Consider the following 12,096-nt stretch of genomic DNA (forward strand, 5'->3'; position numbering starts at 1 on the left):
GGGAGCTCTGCTTCTCCTCTGTTGTCCCACTTCTCAAACCAACCCATTACCTTCCACAAGGAATAGCTGTTCCCTGTGGTGTGAGCCAGCGAAAGGCTTATTAATAGAACAGTTTAATTCTTGCAACTTTTATTTTTCACAAATACTTGCAAAGATCTACTAAGAACAAGTAAGGGCACGACAGGAAAGGGAACGACTGAGCACACACCTTTTGTGTAGCAAAAGCCCACTGAATTCCATTTTGTAAAAGAAAAATACATTAATTACTCAGCTATATTACTCTAGACAGAGCAATCTGCAAAGACACAGCTGAAAGGAACTTCTTCAAAAAGTTGTATTTTATATGTTGTTGAAAAAAAAGTTTTATTACAAACACTACAATGTATGGATCTGTACAGGAAACAGATTTGGGTTTGCTTTCTTGTATTGCCCCATGGGTTCCCTTCCCCTTTGCTGCACAGGTCAGTGATTGTTCGCAGCATGGTGATGGCTCCAGCACCCAGGGAGAGGCTGATGGGGTCTCAGCAGGGGGTGAGGGCAGCCATGAGGAGCTCCATTTTGTACACAAAGTTACGCCCCTCCATTTTATTCCACTGCACCTCCTTGAATGGCCCCCGGAGGTGATTCCACTTGTTGTCCTGCAGCACATCACCCTTGGGGAGATCCTTGCACTGGCTCCGTGGAAACTGGACCATCACTTTGCTGCCACTTTCTGGACCATTACGTACTGTGATGAACAGAGAAGTTTATGAGCATTTTTACACTATAGAAGTTCTCATATTAAATACCCTTCCCCATATATATTACTCCTGTACTATTCCAAACATCCTGAAAACAAACATGGGAAATTATCTTGCTTAAAAAAAAAAAAAAAAGTTTTTCTCTTTGAATTTTCTCTATCTCCCACTTTTTTATGATTCTGTTGCTTAGGACTCTTATGTTCTTGATTAGAGCAAACCAGAGAAACATTTGACAAAAAACCCCACACGTGCACCTTATAAATGCATTTCTTTTTCCCTAATGATGCCAGGAACAGCAATTGCCCACTTCTTACCTTGGTTGTATTCCCCACCATTCTGTTGAAAAATGTGATCAAAAAGATACTGTTTCTACCAGATTTCTCTCAAATGGACAGGAATGAAGTCACTCAGGATAGCTGTGTATTTAGGTGTCAGTTCCATACAGCAAAATATTTGAGAACAAATCTCTCTTTGTTAAGTTGGCATTGTTCTACAAAAGTCTAGAGACTATCTCAGAAAAAGACATACAAAGCCTGTAGAATTTGTTTAAGAATTTTAAGATTTTCCATACATTTGCAACAGAAAACATTACCTGAAATAGCATAGTCTCCATTGGGTGATGCTACAGTTATTGCTGATGCGTTGCCAATACTCTCCACCGGCCCCAGACCCACGTGGTTACTGAAACTCAGCACATGCCATCCCATAACTTTTGCAAGCTGCTGCACTGCATGGACTTGGTGCTGTGACATCTGAGAGATAACAAAAGGTTAGTCTGCTGTTTGATATTTGCACACCAGGGAAAAAACTACATACTGGTTTTACCAAGATTTCTTTCTTCTCCTGTTCAGTACTTGTTTGTTAAAGTGACTTTGCCTTGTAAGTTCTCTAGTTCCAGAGGAAATTTTTTTAACATACATGCTATACAAGTGCTATTACAGGATTGTGTTATTTGAATTTGGACTAGTTTCTTTGCAGACAGAGACCACTGTTAGATTATTTTAACTGCAATTAGATTATTTTTCATCAGTTTATGGGCTTATGCATTTTATTTAAATATTGCTTTTAGTTTTAAAAAGCCCTTATTTAGGTCTCAAGAGCTAATATAAGAGATACAAACAAGATTCTTAAATAATCCTTTTTTTTTAAAATGGAAATAAGATCTCTGCTGTAAAATATATAAAATATATGAATGTATTATCATGGCAAACTCTGAAAAAAAAAAAAAAAGGGTTAGGTTCTCAGATGTACCTATAGAGCTTTAACATCTTAAAAGTTTAAATGCTCATGTTTTGCTGTATCAAGGCTTAACACTTGTAACAAGGAAGAATCTAGCACTGCTGGGAACAAGTCTGAAAACACTTGACCAGAAAGATACCCTCAGCAGAATCTGGTTTTTGTTGTGGAGTTTCATATAACTGCAACAAGCCAACCACTGTTATTAAAGCCCTGTACTTTGACTATTTATGATGCATAGCAGGGAGACTGTCATTCTGAATAAAACCAGCAGCTTGCTTTAGGCAATTAAGAAAACACCTGTTCATTCAAGTATCACCTGATTTAGTAATGGCTGATGCAAAGTGACCATTAACAAGGCACTGTTGAAATGACAGTAATTGTGAGCTCATTAAGATCTCTGCTCTAGATAGGACTTGGTTACAGCTGGAATACATTAAATACCCTATTGTTTGCTGTGACTCTCACTGACTTGTTCTGAAGTAAGCAAAGATCTTAGTGCTCCCATAATGAGTAGCATAATGAGTAGCATAAAGTATTTTAAACTGGAAGGAAAAAATTATTATTATATTTTAGTAACACTTTCTAAAGTCACTATACAAGCATACTGAAAAAATCAGTCATCCACCTTCCCACTTTTCCTATATTAACTTGAAGTTTTCTAACATTTTCTACCTAGCTAAAGGTAAGATCACAGAATCATGGAATTGTCAGAGTTGGAAGGAACCTCTATAGACCATCTAGTCCAACTCCCCCATTAAAGCAGGATCACCTAGAGCACATTACTCAGGACTGCATCCAGGTGGGTCTTGAGTATCTCCAGAGAAGGGGACTCCACAACCTCCCTGGGCAGCCTGTCCCAGGGCTCTGTCACCCTCACTGTAAAGAAGTTCTTTCTCACATTTAAATGGAACTTCCCATGTCCCAGGTTGTGCCCATTGCCCCTAATCCTGTCACTGGGAACTACTAAAAAGGGTCTGGCTCCACCCTCCTTGCACCCACCCTTTAGATACTTGTAGACATTAATAAGGTCTCCCCTCAGCCTTCTCTTCTCCAGGCTAGAGTCCCAGCTCTCTCAGCCTTTCCTCATAAGGGAGATACTCCAATCCCCCAGTCATCTTTGTTGCCCTCCACTGGACTCTCTCCTGGCTTATGGAAAATTCACTATCTACCAGGACTCCCAGATCCTTCTCAGAACTGCTTTCTGACAGGTCCACACTAGCCTATACTGGTGCATGGGGTTCTTCCTCCCCAGGTGCAGGACCCTACTCTTCCCCTTCTTGAACCTCATTAGGCTTCTCTCTGCCCAGCTCTCCAGCTTGTCCAGGTCACACTGCATGGCAGCACAGCCCTCTGGAGTGTCAGCCACCCCTCCCAGTAGGCATCATCAGTGAACCTGCCAAGGATACACTGGCCCCACATCTAGGTCATTGATGAATACTGAACAAGACTGGACTGAGTACTGACCCCTGGGAACACCACTAGTTACAGGCCTCCAACTCAACCCTGCTCCATTAATGGCAACCCTCTGAGTTCTGTCACACAACCGGCTCTCAATCTACCTCACTGTCCACTCATCTAGCCCACAGTCCCTCAGTTTCCTAATAAGGATGTTATGGGAGACAGTGTCAAAAGGCAGGTGATAGCTCCTGCTCTCCCCTCATCCAGCCAACCAGTTATGTCATCATAAAAGGCTGGCAGATTGGTAAAGCATGATTTACCCTTGGTAAATCCATGTTGACCACTCCCAACAACTTCCTGTTCTTCAATGTGTTTAGAGATGACATCCAGAATGAGTCATTCCATCACCTTCCCAGGGAGAGAGGTGAGATTCTAACTTCTGTTTCCCAAACACTACAAGAAAGGGAAGAATAATGTACATGTCTACCTGAGATAAAAGGAAATCCTGAAGTTCTTGCTCTTGATGAGACAACGTGATAACTCTTCCATCTCTATGCACAACTCTGATCTGTTCAACTCCGATGTTCAGCTGTAGTTGAATGGATCTTTGAAAACAAGATGCATATTTATTCAAAATGTGTTACAATGCTGAAGAAAACAGTAAACTATGCACACAGATTCCCTCCCACTCATTGATAAAACTCTTAGGATGAGGATGGTGCAGAGCCTAAGGAATACAACAGCAACTCCAAACATTTCAGTTTTGTCACTCACCACAACAACTCCCACTATACTACAAGGGACCTACTCTGTGGCACGTTCCCACACCTGGTCCACTGCTTGTTCAGGTCGAGGAACCTCCTGAGGTGCCTCACAGCTCCCTCCCTGCCCTTGTGTCCAAGTTTCCTTCCAGAGGAGCAGAGGAAAATGATGTGTACTGAGGGCTTGTTACGTCCTACAGCCAAGACTTGGGGAGTATGTGTCCTCTGGAGCTGAGACTGTAAACTGCATCAATGACCACAGTCTGCTCCACACTGTGGACACAGCCAGAGAGGACTGCTCAAAATAGAAAAAAACCCTATTTCATCCACAATGAAAGCATTAGTTAATTCACTGCTGGTCAGCATGCAGACATTTATTTATGGAACACGACATCTCCTTTCAATGACAGTGGGCATAACTAGGAGCATGAAATACAAGAGTTCCACATTTCAGTGCTTACACAGCCAAGCCAAGACTGACTAGCTCTCTGTGACCAGACTAGGAGTTTGGAATCCAGCACATACAAAGATAGTTGAATATACTGTATCTCTGTCCAGACTAAATCCCCTTTTAAAAGGTCACTTTCACCTTCAGTTCCCTCTAAAGGAAACTACTAGTTAACTACTACTCTAAGTTTCTTCATTGAAGTGTAAAGTGCATAAAGAATTTTCTTAGGGCGGCTGTTCCTCCTACAACTCAGAAAAACAAACACACACAAATAACAGGGTCTTACTTGTCTGTCTCAGGAGAATCTAAACCTGTAAAACACAGCTTTAAACCTTTCTGCAATTGTTGCATGCTTCTACAGCTAGAAAGATAAATGTTTTTTCCTACTTACTTGCATATCTGTTCGTATCCTTGAGAAGTTATTAGAACTTTAACACTGGATTCATAAACATCATTTATATTAGACCAGTGGGCCTGAATCTGAGGATCCTCAATACGACTAGCCAGACTGTCAATGGTTCGAGCAGTTCTAGAATGTAAACAGATATTCCACACACAATATTCTAGACAATTGGTGCTGTTACCTTGTTTAAAGGTAATTAGTAGGTTATTAGTTTGGTTTTGCGGGTTTTTTTTGGACACCAAAGAAAAAATAAAAGGCAAATTTAACCAAAACATGCGGATTGAAGTTCTATTCTGGTGCTGATGAAGCATACTGGTTTACTCTGTACATGTCACATGAATTCTGCAGCAGTACTGAAGTGGTGTTACTCAGCATCAGCAACTGCACAGCAAATAATACTAAAGATTTATGCAGTTCAAGAAAAGTAGGGACAATTAGCAGCAGCCTGCATTGTAAGTGTCACAGATCTCAAATCTTTTTTTTACTAGCTGAGTGCTGTTTGTTCATATTTCATTATATGTTACTGGTTCTTAGTACTTAAAAATAAAGACTATTTTAATGGTGAAGGAAGAAGTAGCTACTTTTAAGAACACTGAAGAGATCGGTTGTATTCCACATTTTAACTCTAATGAACAGCTTGTGACCTACCTGCGTCTCAAAAAGATATGTTTTGCCTGCTTTATTATCTTTTCCAGAAGTCCTTCATTCGACTGTAAAGAACTGATATCATTTTTATCAAAAGCCTGAGGTCCTGCAAGTCTCATTCTCTTATGGCCAAAAGGTGCACTAGCTGGATGTGGCATCACTGTTGAGCTCAAGGTTTGCTTGTGACACTGCAACAAACAACAGGTGTTATAAAAGGAAGCAACCGAGTAATTTATCTGCAAGAAACAGAATGTACACTATTACAATATGCTGCTTTACATAAGGTTTTTTAAGTGTAAATACTTTCCAAAAGGGAATCTTTTTTATTTTACAAACTTGACAGCACTTTGAAGTCAGTTTTACACTCATACTTTGCCTTCCCTGTTTATGCAGGTCTTTCAAACCTTACGGAAAGTGATTTTTAAAGAAAGATGCTAGCTAACAAAAACTTGTTAGTATGGCAGCAGCTCCTGCTAATAACTCTGCCGTGTATATATCTCTGGAGAAAAACAGAATGGTCAAACAAAAACAAACAAAGCATTTTGGAGATAAATATTGAGTTAAAAGACTTAGCAACCTTTCTGAAGCCAAGAAAGAAAATTCACAACAGAGCTGGGCATGGAGCCAAAGCTTCATGTGTTTAAAACACTGTACTACTCCACTTGACTGCATGACCGGCAGAGCTGTGCTCCAAGTGGATGGACACTCTCTGGGACATGGTTTCACAGCTGCTTAGACATGTAAAATTGTGCTCCTTTCCTGAACAGATGCAACCTCAACCTCCTTCCCCATGTTCTTCTTCTAGATTACACGAGAATCTAAAACACTGAAGCAGAGAATTGAACTCAAAATAAGCAAAGTTATTATGGGAATTAATTGTTCTTTCTTTGTGGGAGTAGGGTCTGAACAGATGCTCAGTTAAAGTACTTGACAAGCACTAATTAGATACAAAGAAAAAGGAAGACTTATGTGCTGTACTGAAAAACCTTGCACAGCTTTTCCAAAGTGAGCAGCCAGGCCTGAGATTAAGAACTACCAGCATTCTTTACTTAGTAAAGAACTTCCGGCTCACCCATCCGCGCCAAAACTGAGCGGCTGGTTGCCTTACACACATGGATAGAAAGTGACTGACCTCTAGTGGCACTTTCTTGTTACAACAGTGCCACACACTGTCCCTGTCTGAACAAAAGCCCCAGGTCTTCAGTACTTGGCCATAAATGCATTACCTCTCTGATAAGCTGATGCAAATTGTGCTCCAGAACATAGAGATGATCCTCTGGATTCTGTTTTTCAGAAGTGGACTTTTGCGATTTTTTGTCATTGGAAGAGTGGCACAGAGAAATGGACAGCTGCAAACCTGTACAAGGCAGGTCACACAAAAAAAATAATCATAAGGACACTGACAATTTTCAAGCAGGCTACTGAGAACTACTTTTTCATGTTTTATGGTCAGTAGATTCATCAGCAGTATCCACTGTTTCCGAGAAAACATAATGCTGGAGAGCACAGCACCACAGGCAAGTAAGACCTGCTGCTAACTGAACTGTTGACAGGCCAACTAATAAATCACCAGGTGCATTCCATATCAACTTCTGTGACTCAATCCCACAGAAAAGGAAAAGTTCCCAGGACTCCATTACTTCCTAAGGAATGATTTACCATCATATACATTTTAAGCAATCCAGAAACACCCCGTTCACACAATATAATCAATTGTGTACTCCTATCACCAAGAGGGTTCATCAGCCAACTCTGAGCCATCTTTATGCTGTTTAATTATCCTCACCAAAGGGTATTAGCCTCCATTCTTCCAAAGACCCACTACCTCAAGTCTGAAATTTCACCTGCATGCAGTCCAGGAGCAATGACTCATGCACAACTCCAAACTGCAATACACACATAGCATTACAGCTGCCAGCTCTAAGTGCTACTGACAAAAAACGTCATCATGAAGAAAAAGAATCCAAAATCCACACAACAAAATATCAGTAAATTAGAAACTAAAGTGCTTTAGTTGAATTTTTCTAGAATTAGCAACCAAGATTCAAATTCTAGGAAAATCAGTTTTTCAAAACCTTTGAAAAACAAGATTACTTTCATTTTTTTACTCACCTTCAGTCCATGTTTAAATAACTGTAGGTTAAGAAGTCTCAAAAAGTTTCCTACCTGGGAAAGGCTGGGAGATTATCTGATTTTTTACAACAATGTGAGGAATTTGTGATTTGATTTGAACAGCTTCTCGTGACAGCTGGGCAAAAATTTCTTTACACAGGAGAACATTCTGTGCAGTCTCTAACTTTGTCTGCCAGTGTGGGGAGCCTGAAAAACAGAAATCAACATTTGCAGAAGGAAAGAGTAAAGAGAAGCTACAAAGATAGCTTTGGATACCAGGTACTGTGCAGTAGCTGTGAGTAACTGCTAAGGTACAGTAGTCAGTGCCTGCTACTAAAATCAAGTATTTTCAGAATTTTATTTCAGTTAAGCAAGCACTTTAAGGTAACACTACTACATCTTACTTTGCTTTTATATGTATTTATATTGTGAACTGCACCTCCTTTCTGGAACTGCCTATTACATTCTCAGGCCTTTTGTCAATTGTGCTTACGACCCTCTGCTTCGTCAGTTGCAATTTACTTCCAGTGATACTTCTAGCTGTATTGAATTCACCCCACAACCAACCACCAAGTGATGTTAAATTCATGTACGTGGTTTCACAGCATTTATAGGCCCAAAGTTCTGATCAAGTACACAAGCTCTATAGTGTATCCTGAATACCATATGAAGCATCTATTTAACACAACATCCTGTCTATATTTAAGACAGCACAAGCTTCTGTGTTTCAGATCACTGTGAAAGAAAATCCTGTCAGTTCTTTTTAAACCCAAAGAGTTAAGGATGACTTTTTATTTCCAAGGATGTACTCCTTCCCATCCTGTCACACATCAAACCAATCAAGCTCCCACTTGCCAGGCAGCTGTTGGTACTAAAGCTCAGCTTTCAGAGTCTGAGAAAACATACGAGCTACAGAAGCAGATCAGGCATTTTGGACAAAGTTAAGACTGAACAGACTTTTAGTCCAGCTGAGCCACAGTACCTTGGTTTGCTTTTCAAACTCTTCATAATTAACAGAAGGTGTTCCACAATACCTAAAATAAAATCCTAGTAATTTTATTTCAGAAATTGAGTAAATGCATGAAAAACTGATGGAGGACACTTTGAAAGTATTGTCTTCCCAAAGCCCAAGCAGCACCTGCATAGAAAATTTCAATTTAACTGAGAATATTCTTGTTCACTCCACTCTCAAGCTAGAATCTACAAATAAACACCAGACTCAAACGCATTTCTTGAGAATGCGCTCAGAAAACAGCACACAGTTTGCTATACCTGGTTTTGATTTTGGCATGGGTCTTTTAAAAAGATTGACCGTCCCAAGGTCACCAATGTCTGGAGCTTGTTTTTGAATAGAAACCTAGGCAAAAGAGAACATTATTTGATGATTGTTCTTTGCTGCAAGCATGGAAATAAGAAAACAAAATCTATGCTTTATTAATAAAATTTCTCTGGCAAACCTTTATATAGGCTGATCCTTCTAAATCACTTGGAATTTGAACATCCAAAGGACAGTAATCTTCAGGTATCTTTTTATCCAAGTCAATGTCAGTGTTCTTTATCACCTCAAATGTGCCATGATGAAGAAAAAGGGAACCTAAGAAAGGAATTACAAAGACATACATACTATAAAGTATCTTCAGCAAACAATGAAGCTCGTATCTCCATTTTGGAATATGTATTTCTAAGTCTCCAAACCTCCATAGCTGCACTTGACTCAAATTTCTTAATTAATTCATTAAAAATACCCAGGTAAATTAGAAAGCTCATTTAATCACATCAGCATCTCAGTCCTCCTGTGTGTGATGTGTAGTATTTTACAGTAAGCTAGCAAATAGTATTTAATAGTTATGCGACACAACCAACAGTATTTTAAAACGGGGAAGAAGAAAAAAGGTATTTGGTTAAAACAAGACAAAAAATTAACTGCCAAAAATTTGAAAGCAAGTAGATGAAACACCCCTACTGATTTAAAGGAATGCTGATGATGTTCAGCTCACAGTTTTAAAACTATGACAGTGTTCAGTCTGTAACAACCAGCCACAGAGCCAGTCAGTCAGGTGGGATTGATAAAGGCAGATGTCTACATCTGTCCTAGTTGCATCCCTTTCAATCCAGCACTGTTCATCTAGTTAACACAAATCACCTAAAAATATACATATCCTGAGTTACGTCTACAGCTTCTTCATGAAAAAAAGATTAATAACTCTAAACCTGACAACGATGACAACTAGATCCAAACATAAGTAGTTCAGATTCCTACTGTCTATGTATCTACATCTTAAATTTGGTGAGATTCTCTATTCACTCCTTCACTCTGTAATTCACAGAATCCTAGGGGGTTGGAAGGGACCTCGAAAGATCATCTAGTCCAACCCCTCTGCCAGAGCAGGATCACCCAGAGCACATTACACAGGAACGTGTACAGTCGGGGTTTGAATGTCTCCAACAAAGGAGACTCCACAGCCTCTCTGGGCAGCCTGTCCCAGGGCTCTGTCACTCTCACAGTAAAAAAGTTTTTCCTCATGTTTACATGAAACCTCCTATGTTCCAGTTTGCACCTACTGCCCCTTGTCCCATCACTGGACATCACTGAAAAAAGCCTGGCTCCATCCTCCTGACACTTGTCCTTTAACATATTTGTAAACATTGATGAGGTCACCCCACAGTCTCCTCCTCTCCAAGGTAAAGAGACCCAGCTCCCTCAGGCTCTCCTCATAAGGGAAATGTTCCATTCCCTTCAGCATCTTTGTGGCTCTGCATTGGACTCTTTCAAGCAGCGCCCTGTCCTTCTGGAACTGAGGGGCCCAGAACTGGACACAATAGTCCAGACGTGGCCTCACCAAGGCAGAATAGAGGGGGAGGAGAACCTCTCTTGACCTCCTAACTACACCCTTTCTAATGCACCCCAGGATGCCATTGGCCTTCTTGGCCACAAGGGCACATTGCTAGCTCATGGTCATCCTCCTGTCTACCAGGACCCCCAGGTCGTTTTCGCCTACACTGCGCTCCAGCAGGTCAGCCCCCAACCTGTACTGGTACATGGGGTTGTTCTTCCCCAGGTGCAAGACTCTACCCTTGCCCTTGTTGAATTTCATCAAGTTTCTGCCCGCCCAACTCTCCAGCCTGTCCAGGTCTCTGAATGGCAGCACAGCCTTCTGGTGTGTCAGTCACTCCTCCCAGTTTAGTGTCAGCAGCAAACTTGCTGCGGGCACACTCTGTTCCCTCATCCAGGTCGTTGATGAAAATATTGAATTTCCAGTTACAAAAAAAACCCCTGTTAAATGCCTATTACTGAGAAAAACAAAAGATCCTTCTGTTTACCTGCACTTCTGTAGCTCAGATCACCGAGAATTTTGTCTCCCACTTTTCTCAGCTTCCAGTGTTGTCTCAGTCTCAACAGTTCAGAGTTGAAGTCCCTTTGACGCTTGTTTTCCTGGTTTTCTGCAACGGATTTGGATAATCTTTCTGCACCTTTTAACAGGATTTGAGCTGCTCCAGCTAATGACTTCTTTTTGGAAATCAGCTGCAGGAACTGAGGATTCTAGTAGCAATAGAGAAAAACTTATTGTACTTTAATTCTCTAAAATTATTATTAGCAGAACTGAGAATGAATGATTATTTGGTTTTGCTGAATGTTCCACAATTTGTTCAGAGTAGCTTTCATGATACTATCACACAGCCACGAGTAGCAATTTGACTTACAGCTTCAGCAGAAGCCTTTGAAATCAGCCTCACCTCCCATTCTCAGCCTTCCCTGGACCCATTAAGCACTGTACCAGCAAATCACAAGGAATACTGCACTAAATCTTGCACGTATCATAGCTGAAAAACTCCAGTGAAACACAACGTTCAGTATCAAGCCACAAGAACTCCACACCCAGGTATCACATACCTGCTTTGGAGGGAGAGGATCCTGCACAACTGGGTCTAGAGTCATGAACTTCTTATCCTTGACAATACTAAGAACATCATACAAAACACACATCTCTGTCAAGGCGCTTCTTAAGTTGTTCCTCACTGAGTCCCAAGGCCAGAGGGATGGCTGAAACTTGACCAACCCTAACAAGAAAACAAAAGTAGAGAAAACAAAAGCTTGTAAAAAGATGTGGTGCAACGCTCGTTCTTGAAGCACAGGGAGATCATCATGGCCTGAAAGACAAGATAACAAGATAACGACACTGGGATCATTCCTTCTCCATTCTACCAGTGTCATTTGCTGGAACTCGGTCGGGAATATCTCGGCCCGATCTAAGGCCCAACCGTGACAGCCCAGCAGGAAAGGCAGCCAACCCCGCGGGGCCGCGGGCCGGGCACCCAGCGCTTGGCAGGCCTCCCTCAGCCTCTGGACCC

At 41.0% G+C, this 12,096-nt stretch overlaps 1 protein-coding gene across 1 annotated transcript; it reads right to left on the bottom strand.

Annotated features, from left to right (window-relative positions):
* Positions 1–362: 362 nt before the first annotated feature.
* On the bottom strand, positions 363–11,797 carry MED17 (mediator complex subunit 17). Its single transcript, XM_009998439.1, has 11 exons — positions 11,639–11,797; positions 11,068–11,287; positions 9,204–9,340; positions 9,019–9,103; positions 7,801–7,953; positions 6,861–6,991; positions 5,638–5,822; positions 4,978–5,115; positions 3,865–3,982; positions 1,333–1,492; positions 363–727 (listed from the first exon to the last, which is right to left on the bottom strand). Exons 1-11 carry the CDS (start codon positions 11,729–11,731, stop codon positions 522–524), a joined length of 1,626 nt encoding a protein of 541 aa, XP_009996741.1. The 5' UTR covers positions 11,732–11,797; the 3' UTR covers positions 363–521.
* Positions 11,798–12,096: the final 299 nt, after the last annotated feature.

This window comes from Chaetura pelagica, unplaced genomic scaffold (assembly GCF_000747805.2).
Source record: "Chaetura pelagica isolate M959 unplaced genomic scaffold, ChaPel_1.0 scaffold100, whole genome shotgun sequence".
Taxonomy (NCBI): domain Eukaryota; kingdom Metazoa; phylum Chordata; class Aves; order Apodiformes; family Apodidae; genus Chaetura; species Chaetura pelagica.